The 15,489-nt window shown below is 48.0% G+C and overlaps 1 protein-coding gene across 5 annotated transcripts in view; it reads left to right on the forward strand.

Moving 5' to 3' along the window:
- Positions 1 to 8,138: 8,138 nt before the first annotated feature.
- RNLS (renalase, FAD dependent amine oxidase) overlaps positions 8,139 to 15,489 on the forward strand; it is a 243,598-nt gene continuing 236,247 nt past the window's right edge. For 4 of the 5 annotated variants that reach the window (XM_055322061.1, XM_055322065.1, XM_055322063.1 and 1 more), the window contains exons 1-3: positions 8,139 to 8,312; positions 9,622 to 9,727; positions 10,786 to 10,928. In XM_055322061.1, the coding sequence (XP_055178036.1) occupies positions 8,195 to 8,312; positions 9,622 to 9,727; positions 10,786 to 10,928 (367 nt within the window). In that variant the 5' untranslated portion in view covers positions 8,139 to 8,194. Of the gene's footprint in view, positions 8,313 to 9,350; positions 9,537 to 9,621; positions 9,728 to 10,785; positions 10,929 to 15,489 lie in introns of those variants that run through there. The other variant, XM_055322062.1, reaches the window with a different exon arrangement.

The raw sequence follows: 15,489 nt of genomic DNA on the forward strand, positions 1-15,489 counted from the left end.
CCCATAGAAAAGACCCATAGAATCCATACAAAGTTTGTGAGCTGTAACAAAACTGAGCTAACAGTCAATAATAAGAACGTATCCTAGAAAGTACCCAAATACTTGGAAATTAAGTAACACATTTCTATCTAAATAACCTGTAGTTCAAAGAAGAGCAAAATTTGAAAATATTTTGTATTAACTGACAATGAAAATACAGCACATCAAAATTTGTGAGATGCAGCTAAGCTGTACTTAGAAGATAATCTATAGCAGTGACTGCTTATGTGAGAAAATAAGAAAGATAAGAAAAAATCAGTAGCTGAAGTTCTACAGAAGGAGTAGGAAAAAATGCCCAACTCTCAGTCTTCCCCTAAATGAGGTCTATTTGCATACTTCAAAAGCTTCAGCCTGAGGGTCAGGCTTCTAATTTAGCAGACGTGTAGGGGCTGACTGTATCCTCCCCAGAGATCATGGAAGTGTCTGGGCACCTCCCCTGCTTTCTCTCTAGCCTGCTGCAAGTTGCCAGTATCTCTCCAGAGGAGGCTGGGACACATATCTAGCACCCCAGCTCTTGTGGTTGCCTCTTGAGGGACAGGCCTCTGGATTGTTTGGCTCTGATAACAAATGGGATTTACTTTTAAAAACCCCACAGGACAGTAGCAAACAAAGAAGAAATTCTTCATGGGCTCACAAACAACCCTCTCCTTTCTTATATACCCAGGCCCAGTGTGGAGGAAACAAGCAGAAATGCCCATCCACCAGTTTCTCCCTGGAAAAGGCCTAAATACATACTTTCTCAGTTGTTGCCTGATGGTCTGGCTTGTATCTGGGCACAGACTATGATCCTTCTCTTTAGGATACTAATGGTTTTGGGATGGTCTCAACTACTGGGAGACACCACAAACAAATAAAGTGGCTTGGGTAATCACAAAGGATATTCAGAAGTATATGCTGGGATTATCAATGAGGTTCATCTCCTATAATGAGAGCACTGTGCCAAGACTGGGAGAGGTAGCTATTTCATCTAATGCACAGAAACCAATAGAGAGAGTCAAGGAAAATGAAGAAACACAGGAAAATATTCCAAACCAAAGAATGAGATAAAACTCTAGAAACAGATCTTAATGAAATGGGGATAAGTAAGTAACAGTCATTTAAAAAAAAAAAAACAACAGTGATGGAGATTTCAAAATAAGTCATAAAGATGCTCCCCAAGATCAAAAGGACAATGCATGAACAAAGTGAGAATTTCAACAGACAGGAAACATTAAAATGTACCAAACATAAATCACATAAAGGAAGAATATAATAATTGAACTGAAATATTTAATAGAGAGTTTCAACAGCAGGCTAGATCAAGTGGAAGGAAAGATTAGTAAAGACAGGGCGGTGGAATTCATCCAATCAGAGGAGCAAAAAGAAAAAATAATGATAAAGATTTAGGATAGTTTAAGAGTTTATGGGACACCAGCAGGTGGACCAATATACACATTATACAGGCCCCTGAAGAAGAAAGAGAGAAATGAGCAGAAAGCTCATTAAAATAATAATAATAATAATAATAATAATAATAATAACTATACATTTACCTAATCTAGGGAAACAGGCATTCAGATCCAGGCAGCCAGTAAAGTCCCCAAAGAGATGAATTCCAAAAGACCCACACCAAGGCACATTATAATGGAATTGTGATAAGTTGAAGACAAGGAGAGAATCTTAAAACAGTAAGAAAAAACTTGTCATCAATGATGGAATGCCCATAAGACTATCAGGAAATTTTTCAGCAGGTCAAGAGAGTGGCAAGAAATATATATTCAAAGTACCGAAGGAAGGAAGGAAGGAAGGGAGGGAAAGAAGGAAGGAAGGAAGGAGGGAAGGAAAGAAGGAAGGAAGGAAGGAAGGAAGGAAGGAAGGAAGGAAGGAAAAAAAGAAAACCAAACCCTGCCAATCAAGAACATTCAACCCAGCAAAGTTGCCCTTCAAAATTGAAGGGAAGATAGTTTTCCAGAAAGTAAAAGCAGAAGGAGTTCATCACTAGATGGGTCTCATGATAAACATTAAAGGGACTTTTTCAAGCTGAAATGAAAGGAGGTTACTAAGTGACAGGAAATCGCATGAAACTATAAAACTGATAAGGTAATATATAGTTAAATCCAGAATACTCTAATGTTTCATGGTGGTGGGTAAATCTTGAGATTCCTTCTGTAAGATTAGTAAGGAGCAATTGTGAGAGATACGGTTAGGAAAGGAGAGTCTGCTGGACACAAAGCTTCTTACAGACCTATTAGTAAAAATTCCTTTCAGCGGCTGAGAATGTGGAAATTGGCTTCCTTAAAATTACAACTGAGTTACCACTTAGGAAATCTCCATTTAATCATCCATATCCAGTGGGAGGACTCCTGTGCACCCAGTTGGAGGACTCCTGTCCCATGCAATTCTTCATTTCCTTCTGCAATACCCCCCGTCGTGCTCACCCAGGTTTTGCCTGAAGGCGTCCCAGGTGGAGAGCTACCTCATGCGGAAACGCGTTCCATTTTAAATGTATCTACTTAAGAACATTCCTTAAACATCTTCTTTGAGTTAAATCAGAATCTACTTTCTTATAGTTTTTTCCATGGACTTCAGTACACTGATAAGTCCAATTATTTTTGTCTCTTATGGTCTTTAACCTATTTGAAGATAGTCTTCATGTTTTCCTGAAGTTTTCTCCAGGCTAGAAATCTCTAACCCTCTTTCCTATTCAAATAAGGTCATCTCAAGCCTGCTTACCATCTTGGACACTTTTCTTCGGAATGGCATCAGTTTCTGAATGGTTCTCTTAAAACCACTGAACGCAGTTTTCTAAATGATCTGGCCAGTGTACGTAGTGTGAGACCATCCCCTCCTTTGATCTGCACACGCTAATTCACTCTTCATGGCTTAGGTTTAGATCTACTTTTTGTCTCGACAGCTCTCTTCTGCTGTTAACTCATCATGAACTTAAGGCCAAGTAAAATTCTTTTTTTTCTCTTAAGTAATCTCAACACAGGGCTTGAACTCACCACCCAGATGTTTAAGTGACTGAGCCATCCCGATGCCTGAGGCCGAGTAAAATTCTAAGCCCTCTTTCCCTGATTCTGTAGAATTATTTTCTAGATACAAAGGTAAGTGTTCTAATAACCTTGTCCGTTTTTGTTGCATGATTGAACAAAACTAAATAAATAGTGACGTCTATTGAAATCTCTGAAACTCCTCACCTCACACTAACCCTGTGAGGCTATTCATCTTGATTTGATGTCATCTAAAAACTGCTACATTTGCCATCAATGATTATCGAAGTTATCAGTAACACAATGAGGACAGATGGAGCTGCGCCTCATAGAGTAGACATCCTTTGCGGACTGGCATGATATTTTCATACTATTACAGTCATATCATAATATTAAAAAAGCACTCTCTGAGATAGTATTTTCAATACTGAAACTGTCCCCACGGAATTACCATCCCGCCTACCCTAGCTTAAGCCTGACCCTTGAAAGGCTTGTACACCTTCTAGGCAGACAGCCCCGGGAGCTCTGTTTCTGGGAATTCTAACTCTGATTCCAGTTGCCAGGGTTACTCTGTTGACTCTGACAATGTTTCTGCCCCTTGGTGTGGAGATTTTCGTAACAATACATAAGTAAGCAGGTAAGAAAGCAAGAGAACTTGTAAATGTGATCAACTGACATGCAGAACACAGAGCAGGTCAGTGCACTAGAGAGTCATGGGGTGGTTGTTTTAAGTCAAGTAGCTTAGAGAAGGCGCCTTTTAGGTGACTTTTAAGTGGGTCTTAAATGAGAAGGAACAACAACTACAAAAAAAAAAAAAAATGAGAAGGAGCCTGCCTTGCAAAGATCAGGAATAGAAAAGAGGAGAAAAGACCAAGGTGGGTAGGAAGAGTAAATATAAACATGTACCTGTCCTGGCTATTTTGCAAACCTACTTTCTTTAGTTGTCTAGTCATTTCCAAATTTCCCAGAAAGATACAGTATCAGAGTAACCAACCATGGACCCCAACCCTGCAGTTAGAGCTCTGCTAACCCATTCTGGAGGTTGGGGGTGCACGTGAAGGTGGGGGCTATACCACCCCTACAGACTACGGTAATGAGAAATCACAAGCCGGCATGGCTACCTCTCTATTCAATGGTTGTAACAACCCCAAATTCTATATAACGTTCTATTTTTTAATTTTTATTTACTTTTTTAAAAAAAGATTTTATTTATTCATGAGAGACACAGAGAAAGAGAGAGGCAGAGATACAGGCAGAGGGAGATCCCACAGGGAGCCCGATGCGGTACTCAATCCCGGGACCCTGGGGTCATGCCCTGAACCGAGGGCAGATGCTCAACCCCCGAGCCATCGGGGGTCCCCTCTCTACAATGTTCCAAAGAACATATTGTTGATTACACCAGAAAAGGAAAAGGGTGAAGAACTAATGCCAATGAACAGCTCCTGGAAATACAAGTTAAAAAAAGGATTTGCTGAACAGAACTGCGGGAGTAAAGGTTTACCACCTTTGCTCATGCAGGAGCATCAAATAATTCAGTCAGCACAGGACACGTGACGACTGCCAAGAGAAGTCAGAAACGTAGGTTGGGGGGATCCCTGGGTGGCACAGCGGTTTAGCGCCTGCCTTTGGCCCGGGCGTGGTCCTGAAGATCTGGGATCGAGTCCCACGTCAGGCTCCCTGCATGGAGCCTGCTTCTCCCTCTGCCTGGGTCTCTGCTTCTCTCTCACACATCTCTGTGTTTCTCATGAATAAATAAATAAAATCTTACAAAAAAAACCCCCCAAAACAAATAGAGAAGCAAGAGTCTTGAAAGTATTGCTAGGTTTTGAAGATTTATCCCTATGGACAACTTGAGCAAGGTCTTAGTTTTTTACTCAAGCCATATGGTGGAAAGTATGACATTATTTGAAGATGGGCTAAGATCATCTTAAAATGTATATTGTAAACCCTAAGGAGACCACCACAAATGTCTTAAGAAGTATAAATAATAAGCCAATAAAGGAGATTAAATGGAATAATAATAAATGCTCAGTTAAACCCAGAGAAGTAAAAAAGAAATAAAGAACATAAGCGCAGGAGTAACTTGGTAGATCTTTATATATATATATATATATATATATATATATATATATATAAATTTACTTTTTATTGGTGTTCAATTTGCCAACATATAGAACAACTTGGTAGATCTTAATCAATAATCACCTTATAGGCAAATGGTCTCAGTACAATGGGTAAAGACAGAGACTGTCAGACTAAATTTTTTTTTGTCAGATTAAATTTTTAAAAAGCAGGACTGAACTGTGTGCTCTGTACAAGAAATTCATGTTAAAGGCAGATACTTAAGTTAAAAGGGTAGAGCGAAATATACCAAAAGAAGGCTGGACCAGTTATGTTAATTTCAAACAAAGTTGAATCAGAAGAAGGAATGCTAAAAAAAAGAAAAAAAAGAAAAATGCTATTATAAAAAGGAAGTTTACATAATGATACGGACTCAATTCTCCAAGATGACACAATAATCCTAAATGTGTGCTCCCTCCAGCTCTCTGTCTCTAAAAAACAAGCTGTAAAAATTGCTCAAATTTAAGAACACATCCATCCGGTGGTGATTCTGGTCAAAATGCTACGTGCCCACGAGCATGCCCTAAAGCAGGCCCCGTGGATGGTTTCTGGCGGGAGTGGAAGCCGGAGGTTCTGGTGTGCAACTGCACGGCCTTGGGCTTAGGAGACAAAGGACAAGAGGCCAAACCCAGAGGACTGACAGTCTAGCAAGAGTGGGAAAAGGGAAGGAATTGAGGAGGACCATGAGGTTTTGGGATTCGGAGATGAGGAAGCAGGAGGTGATGGTGGACGGGAGCAGAACAGACTCAAAACCCAGCGGGTACCTGCGCGGGCCCCCCCCTGGAGAGCCAGGCAGGGCCAGGCAAGCCCGCCGAACCCTGATACTGGGTTTACGGGGCTGCAGTGCTGGTGGCACAGGGCAGCCGAAGTAGCCCCTCAGGTACCCTTTCTGGACAATTCCGAGATCCTAGAATGTGGCTGGGACACCTCTTAGATGGTCCACGGCTTTCAGGCAGGGACTGAGACGCTTCCAGCTACCAGATCAACTTTACTTTCTTTCTTTTCTTTTTTTTTTCAGCTTTACTTTCTTTCATGACAAATAAATCAATACAGACGGACTTTATCAAATATCTGAAACTAATAGAAAAATAGAAGTGCATCTGCTTCCTCTCATGTTTACCTAACACGGCATGGGCACTCGTCTCCACGTGTATCTACAAAACTCTGGGATTTAAACTCTGGTTTTGTAGCAAGTGTTTGAGCATCACAGAACGACTCATTTTCTGTACATCCGTAAATATCCAAAGGCCTATTTCCCCAGCAGCTTCAGGGATATGCTCGCACACCCATAATCTGGTCACTGGAGTCCCTGCACACTCCAGTGTCCCCAGTACCATCGAAGTGGCCGCATTTTTACAGAAATGTCTGTATCTATTTATTATTTTCTCAAGATCAGAGTGTAGGCCTGGTACGTCTCATTGAAAAGAGCCAGTTTTAGGATTCTTGGTGTATTATCAGACTGTACCCCAGTTTGCTCACTATTTGCGTTCTGTCTGTGCACTTCGTACTATACAAGCTGTGAGCAAGTATGTAGTTCATGGTTTTCTGTTCAGCTCCTTCTTTTATTCTTAGGGGCCTTGTACAGACTCTATGGGATTCATCTGCATTTCCTTCTGGCTCTTTTCCCACATGTTGGGAGCATCGCTCTACCGCCCACTCCATGTAGGGCCACGTCTTCATGATGCGGACATAAAGGAAAACTTGTGGCTCCTAAACGTTCTTACTGGCCCCACGGCAGCTTCCCTGCTCCTGCTGGCGGCTGCGCAGGTGCTGGTGGCCGGGCGGTCCCTGGGCTGCATCTGGGCGGGCCTGCTCTTTACCTTCTGGCCCTTGCCGCCCCCCTGGGGGCCGGGGGCTCGCGGGGACCCTCCAGGGCGATGCTGCGGTGGAACCGACCCCGGGCCGCGGGGACCCGGCCTCCTCCCTCCCCGCAGCCCAGGGCACAGGCCTGCCCCCAGCGCGGTGCTCTGACCCGGGGGGACCGCACCACCTGGGCCCCACAGGGCCGGGATGGGGGGCGGCGTGACCGGGTCCCAGACCGAGGCCCGCAGCGGGGTCACCAGGAGCCGGGGCTCCCTCTGCTTCTCTCATGAAGAAATAAGTAACATGTTTAAAAAATATCGCCGCGGCTGTGACACGCAGACATCACTGCACCCACTGCACAGGGGGCGTCGCACAGGGCCCAGCAGGTGGCAGGTGGCAGGTGAGCCGCTGTGCTCCGGGAGCGGGGAGCTGCGCCCGGCCTCCTCCCTGCCCGGGGCTGGCCCCGCCTTCCGTGTCCCCGCCCCATCCCGGGTTCCCGCCCCTCCCCCTCCCGGGCACCGCCCCCGCCCTCCCTCCCTCCCGCCCCTTTTGAAGATCCCCTCCCCGCCCCTCCCCTCCCGGCACCGCCCCATTCCGGGCACCTCCCCGCCCCACCCCCTCCCGGGCCTCCCCTCCCCCGCCCCCTCCTCCCGCCCCTCCGGCCCCATTTCCAGGTGCCCCCGCCCCTCCCCTCCTCCTCCCAGGCCCCGCTCCTCCCGCCTCTCCCCCTCCTCTCCCCGCCCCACCCCCTCCCGGGCCCGTCTCCCCACCCCTTCGCCCGCCCCTCCGGCCCTCTATCCAGGTCCCCCGCCCCGCCCCGCCCCGCCCCTCCACTCCCGGCCCGGCCCCGCCACCCTCCCGGGCCCCTCCTCCTCTTCCCCTCCCCCATCCTCCGTCCCCTCCGGCCCCCTTTCGAGGTTCCCCCCCGCCCTTCCCCTCCCCTCCCGGGCCTCGCCTCCCCCTCCCCATCTTCCCGCCCCTCCGACCCCGTTTCCAGGTCCCCCCTTCCCTCCTCCTCCCAGTCCCCGCTCCTCCCGCCTCTCCCCCTCCTGGGCCCTCCCCCCCCCCCCCGTCCCAGTCACTCCCGGGCACCTCCGGCCCCTCCCGCCCCCTTTCCAGGTCCCGCCCCGCCCCTCCAGGGCCCCGCCCCCTCCCGGGCTCCGCCTCTCCGCCTCCCCTCCTCCCTTCCCTCCTCCCCCCTTCCCCCCTGCAGGCCGGCCGCCGGGACCGCGGGGTGGGGGGGGCCTGGAGCGGAGGCCATGGCGCGGGCGCTGGTGGTGGGCGCGGGGCTGACGGGAAGCGTGTGTGCCGCGCTGCTCGGGAGGGAGACGCCGCGGCCCGCGCACCTGACGGTGTGGGAGGAGGCAGCGGCCCCAGGTGGGTGGCCGGCGGCGCGGGAGGCGGGGAGGGCGAGCACCCTGTCCACGCCGCCCGCGTTCCCCGGAGCCGCATGCGCAGTGCGCGCCCGCCGCGTGACCCGAGCCTCGGACGGGGGGGAGGGAGAGGGGGACGGGAGGGGAGGGGGGTCCCCCGGGGCGGCGGGAGTGGGAGGAGCCCCGGGTGGGGGCAGCGGAGGGCGGGGGGAGGAAAGAAGGGGGCCGGGGGGAGGAGCGGGAGGAGCCGGGAGAGTGGGAGGAGTGGGAGCGGCCCCGGTGGAGGAGGAGCCCCGGGCGGGGGTGGGGGAGGAGTGTGGAGGAGAGGGGTGCTGGAGGAAAGGAAGGGGGTGGAGGAGGGAAGAGCGGGAGGAGCCAGGGCAGGAGGAGCAGGGAGAGTGGGAGGAGCCCCGCGGGGTCGGGGAGGAGCCCCGCGTGGGAGGAGGGGGTGCAGAGGAGCCCCGCGGGGTCGGGGAGGAGCCCTGGGCTGGAGGAGGGGGTGCAGAGGAGCCCCGCGGGGTCGGGGAGGAGCCCTGGGCTGGAGGAGGGGGTGCAGAGGAGCCCCGCGGGGTCGGGGAGGAGCCCTGGGCTGGAGGAGGGGGTGCAGAGGAGCCCCGCGGGGTCGGGGAGGAGCCCTGGGCTGGAGGAGGGGGTGCAGAGGAGCCCCGCGGGGTCGGGGAGGAGCCCTGGGAGGGAGGAGGGAGTGCAGAGGAGCCCCCCGGAGTCGGGGAGGAGCCCCGGGCGGGAGGAGGGGGTGCAGAGGAGCCCCGCGGGGTCCCGGAGGCGGGAGGAGCGCCCCCCCCCCCCAGGGCCGCCCGGCACCTGCCCGCGCGCCCTCGCAGGGCCCGGCCGCCTAGGGGGGGGTCCATCTCTCGTCCGCCGGGTGTGCGGGACGTGCACCTTGCCAGGACCCCAGCGCCCTGGGCCCGGCCTTCGCAGGGTCTGGTTTACAGGATCCCGTTTCTCGGGAGGATGGATCACAGGCGGGAGGATGGATCGCAGGCGCGCACGGGGGTGGGGGTGGGGGGTGGAGGGGCCGGTTCCCAGCTCTCGGGGGCCTTTCCTGGGGCAGCGGGTCCTGCTGGTTCAGTGTGTGACCCGGGCCAGGCCCCCCGCTGCCCTCTTTACCGCATGACCTACATCCCGAAGGTCGAAGTCGTAGAAGACCAAGCATAAAACTAAGAGAGGAAAACCCCACAAAAGCCCTTTTAAAGAATGCAGCTTTGAAGTAAGCTGTGTGGCCCGCGGGGAAGGGACAGGTGAGGCACCCGCTGCACAGGTGAGGCGCTGAGCGGTCCTGTCCCTTCCTGCAGGGGGGAGGATGTGCACGGCCTGCAGCCCGCAAACCCCGGGGAGCACCGTGGACCTGGGGGCACAGTACATCACCCGCTCACCCCAGCGGGCCAGGCCAAATGCACGGTGAGTGAGCAGGGCCGGAGGTGCCCCTCTGGGGTGGGGTGCATGGGAAGGCCTGGTTTTGCTCTTGCAAGGCAGAGAAGCTACTGTGCAGCTGAGGACCCTCTACAGGTGATCCTGACGCGGTGGGGAGCTACAGGCCAGGCCTCCTCCGGCGGGGGGCTATGGGGTGGCAGGCCGGGGGTGTGGGCCACCCCCATGAACATGGTCCGGGACCCAGAGGACAGCTCCCTGGGGAGTGGGGTGGGGGCAAGGCCACCTCCACCGAATTCACAATTGACCCTTCTGCCTACTGTCCTATCTACACTGACTTTGACTTTGAGATACACGAGGAAATAGGCCTTCAGCTGTCAACGAGAGATGTTTGGATTCGCAAAACGTTTCTGTTTTTCACCTGAGTTATGGTTTATTACTCTTTTTAAAAAAGATTCTATTTATTTATTCACGAGAAACACACACACAGAAAGGCAGAGGACACAGGCAGAGGGAGAAGCAGGCTCCATGCAGGGAGCCCGATGTGGGACTCGATCCCGGGTCTCTAGGATCAGGCCCTGGGCTGAAGGTGCACTAAACGGCTGAGCCACCCAGGGATCCCCTATTTTTTTTTAAGGAAGCCCAGTGCCCAACGTGGGGCTTGCACGCCCTATCCGAGACCGAGAGTCGGTCCTCTGCAGACTGAGCCACCCAGGGGCCCCTGAATTATGTTTCATTGACACAAAACATATACAGAGTTGATCCTATGAAGATTTCTAGCTTCTTTTTAAATTATTATTATTATTATTTAAGGTTTTATTCATTTATTCACAAGAGAGACAGACAGAGAGAGAGGCAGAGACCCAGGCAGGGGGAGAAGCAGGCTCCATGCAGGGAGCCCGACGTGGGACTCCATCCCAGGACTCCAGGATCACACCCTAGGCCGAAGGCAGGCTCTAAACCGCTGAGCCGCCCAGGGATCCCCAAAGATTTCTAGTTATTAGATAAAATGAATTCTTGGAAGAGAATATAGTATTTTTCAGCTGACTGTGGTGTTTGATTATTTGCCTTGTATTGATCTATTTCAGGTTTTATGACGAACTGCTGGCTCTTGGCCTTTTGAAGCCTCTGACGTCTCCTATCGAAGGGATGGTGGTGAAGGAAGGAGAGTGTAATTTTGTGGCACCTCAAGGAGTTTCTTCAATTATTAAGCATTACTTGAAAGAATCAGGTGGGGATAGGATTTTCTCTGCTTTCAAAATTAGCATTTGAAGATAAAAGCTGTATACACAATTAAGTGTTAATGCTATAAAGAAAGTTGTGAGATAGATGCTCTCCTCTTCACTACTCAACAGCTAATTTTCTTTTCCTAAAGTAATCCCTAATAATAGTTTCCAGCGTACGCTTCTAGGAAAGTGTTTTTGCCTCTGTCTGTTGACTTACATGGCTGTCTCTATATTCACGTGTGTTTATATTTATTCTTTTTAAGTATACAAATAGGATTATTATTATTATAGACCTTTCTACACCTTGTTTGGTCCTGTTAATAATAAATCAGTCACACACACGCCCATTATCTATGTGTCTGCCCCCTGTTGGTTCTGTTTCTCTGGAGAATCCTAATACATCATCATAGACTAAATCATATCTTAGGTCTGTTTTCATATCAGGAAATTGAGTATGCTTCATGCTTTTCAGTGCCTGTTCAATATCACATTATATATTTATAAATAAATGCATTGTTTATTTAGGTATTAATTTCTGGTGAATATTTAGGCTGGGGGGGCCGTGAGGGGTTGTTTTGCTAATGCCAGTATTGCTACCTGGTCTAACCCTGCCACGTATGCATATCTGTACCCCAATTTCTAACAGGACAATAGCCGTGTCGAATGGTAAATGTGAATTTTTAGTTATACCAGGTAGTGTCATCTGTTCCTCTTAACGAATATCTCATCATCAACAGTGAATGAGGAGCTGCCTGGGTGGCTCGGTCAGTTAAGCATCAGACTCTTGGTTTCCGCTCAGGTCACCATCTCAGGTTCTGAGATTGAGCCTCACCTCAGGCTCTGTGCTCAGCCGGGGGTCTCTCCCTCTGCCCCTCTCACTTGTGTTCTCCCTTTCTCTAAAATAAATACATCTTTTTTTAGGCATTTTTTTAAAAGATTTTATTTATTTATTCATGATAGTCACACACACACACACACAGAGAGAGAGAGAGAGAGAGAGAGAGAGAGAGGCAGAGACACAGGCAGAGGGAGAAGCAGGCTCCATGCAGGGAACCCTACATGGGATTCGATCCCGGGTCTCCAGGATCGCGCCCTGGGCCAAAGCAGGCGCCAAACTGCTGCGCCACCCTAAATCCCTAAAATAAATAAATCTTAAAAAAAAAATTAAAAAGCAGTGAATGAGAATTTCTCCTTCTGTAGGTCTTGATATTATGGAGATTTTTAATTTTTGCCAGTGTGATAAGTTAAAGCAGCTGTCTTTTTGTGTTTTGACATTTATACTTATATTTACATAATCATGAGTGAGTTCATGCCTCCTTTTTAAGGCAGCTCTTTTCATCTTTTGTGTGTGTGTGTGTGTGTGTGTGAATTTCTTATTTATAATCTTTGCCCATTTTTATTAGGATTTTCATTTGTTCTTTATTTTATGAATGTTTTGAAAATGATCTTTTTTTAAAAAAGATGTTAAATGATCTTGGATGATAGATGATTTTTTTCTTTTTTTTTTTTAAGATTTTATTTATTTATTCATGAGAGACACACACACACACACAGAGGCAGAGACCCAGGCAGAGGGAGAAGCAGACTCCATGCAGGAGCCCAATGTGGGACTCAATCCTGGGACCCCAGGATCACACCCTGGGCCGGAGGCAGGCACTAAACCACTGAGCCACCCGAGGATCCCAATAGATGATTTTTTTCAAACAAAAGAAGGTTTCTTGATGAATCATAATTAAGTTGTCCAGTTCAAGATCATTGATGAGAGGTGCTTAGAATTTTTGTAACATAAGCTATTTCTAGAATAATTACTATTTTGAACTTCTTAATCAAATACTACTTATTGAGGACCCCAAGAGTCCCTGATCTCAGGCAAGGGAGAGGTCAGTGAGATTGAACACACAACATGAGAACATGTGGTAAATGTAAATAGCATTCTGGTTTAAACCATTTCTCAACCTAGGATTTAGCCTATAATGGTGTATTACTCAGGATTTTCCAGAGAAAAGAGCCAGTAGGAGATTGATATAATAGGACATGTGTGTGTGCATATTTTAATAGGATATATACATATATACATGATTTATTATAAAGAATTGGCTTGTGGTTATGGGCGTTGGCGGGTGTCAAAATCTGCAGGATGAGTCGGCAGGCTGGGGACCCAGGAGAGTGTGAAGGCTAGCGGGCTCCATCCCGGAAGAGCTGATTTTTCAATTCAAATCTGAATACAGGGGGGAATAAAACCCCCCAAAACTTGTTCCAGTTTAAGGCTGTCAGGAAGATTTCCTCCTGCTTTGGGGAGGGTTATTCTTTTTGTTTTATTCAAGCCATTGACAGATTGGGTAAGACCCATCTACATTAGATAGAGTAGGTAATCTGTACTCAGTCCACCAATTTAAATTTTACTCTTATCCAAAATCACCCTCAAAAACAGACCCAGAATAATGTTCGACCAAATATTTGGGGACTCCATGACCCAGTCAAATTAATGCATGCAATTAACCATTACAGAATGTGATACTGTTGGATTATCTTGTGAAGTGTCACCATCGGCTTCATGCATTGCCACCAGGTAGCTTTTTAAAAATCTCATTTCCATCATGATTCGGCCCAATTTAGGTAGCATGTTTACTGAAATCCTCAAGCACCTCCTGACTGTATCACGGATCTGTCCACACACGCACGCATGCACGCGCACATCTACTCAGTAACCACTTACGGGGTACTTAGGACACGCCAGACGCGGTGTTATGTACAAGTGAAACAAGAACCTAAGGCAGCTGACAGAGGGCAGCTTGCCCTCTCACAGCTGGTGTTCTGGCTGGGGGACTGTCCTGGAATACACGGTACCTACGTCCTCCTTTTGGCAGGCGTTTTATCTTGGAAGAATATATGTTTTATCTTCCAATTTTGCTTTGGAAGCTCTTGGAAAAAGAGCTCATATTTAATTATTTGTGGCTCACAGAATTTAACAGTAGCCTGTACCCGGTAGGTAGGTGTGGTGATAGATTTCCGTATCTGCATCCATCTCTATCATCTATCTATCTACATGTGTATGTTGGATGTGTTCCTAAGTATATTTAAAAGAGCTATATAAGGTGATTATCACTTTTAATTTGACCAATTCTTAGTAAAAACCTGTTTATAGATTTTCAATTTAAAAAAAAATTAAGAGAGAGAGACTGTAAGAGCACAAGAAGGGAAGCAGCAGAGGGAGAGGGAGAAGCAGGACCCCCCCTCCCCACCACAGGGACTCTATCCCAGGACCCCGGGATCATGAGCTGAACCTAAGGCAGATGCTCAACCACTGAGCCATCCAGGTGCCCCTGTATTTTCAATTAGTACAGTCTCTTGAGACAATGATTTTGTAGATCTTTTATGACTCTGTAAAGCATTATTCACTTCAAAAAAAGTAATTCTTTTGAAAAAGTTACATATTACTGGTACAAAGTTTGGAAAATAAAAATAGCAGGAAAAATGTCCAGTAAGTCCATTTTGTGGATTCCTTTCTGCTTTTTTTTTTAAATGAATTTTTACATAATTGAGTTCCAGGTCTACAAAATCTATATAATATAAATGTAATTATAAATAATATATGTAATATTTAATAAAAATAAAATACAAATATCAAAAACATAGACTGTTCTAATATTAGCTTTGTAATACTTCAAGAGTCTTTTCCCCTCTCTACCCACATCTGTTGTTACAGGATTTATAGACCTCATTTATACTATTTAAAATTTTACAATTATATCCTTTTAAACTCCTGTAAAGCTTTCTCTCCACGAAAGTGGTTTAGTGTTTTCGTAACAGAAGTGAGAGAAATTTTGGAATCACAATGACCTGGACTCAAATGAACGTACTGTCACCGCTTCCTGGGTGTATAATAATAGGAAAGTTTAAAAATCTATTCCCTGGGGGCGCCCGGGTGCCTCAGTCGGTGAAGCATCTGCCTTCAGCTCAGGTCCTGACCCCGGGGTCCCGGGATCGAGTCCCTGGTCGGGCTCCCTGCTCAGCGGGGCGTCTGCTTCTCCTCACCCTGCTTGTGCTCTCTGTCTCCCTCAAATAAATAAATAAAATCTTAAAAAAATCAAAATTAAATAAAAATCTATACCTGGTTCTTTCATGGGAAAAAAATGAGGATGATAACAGTGCCCACTGCAAAGTTTTATCATGAGGACAGTGGGGCACAGTGTATCCGTGTCAGTCTAGCAGGTAATGGGCAGGTACGGAGCAGTCTCCCGATCAATGTTGGTTTAAAAAGTAACCTCCTTGAACGAGGCTGACCTTTGTAGGTCCCCAGTGCCCAAGAACCCAAGAGGGACGAGACCACTCAAAATACCTTGGTGATGAAGAAGAGGAGTGCAACGGGAGGACACTCGACTGCATTTCTCTTAATTCCAGTTCTTAGTAAAGGCGGTTCATCCGCCAACGAGGGCTTGGGTCTCTGCACCTTTCTCAGGCTTAAAGGGACTAGTCCTGCTCGTGCGGCCAGGACTAGGGCCGTTGACACCTTCGCTAGGGCGCTTACCTGCCTTATGAAGATCACGAGCTTTAGTGGGGTGGATG

Source organism: Nyctereutes procyonoides, unplaced genomic scaffold (assembly GCF_905146905.1).
Source record: "Nyctereutes procyonoides isolate TBG_1078 unplaced genomic scaffold, NYPRO_anot_genome, whole genome shotgun sequence".
NCBI lineage: Eukaryota > Metazoa > Chordata > Mammalia > Carnivora > Canidae > Nyctereutes > Nyctereutes procyonoides.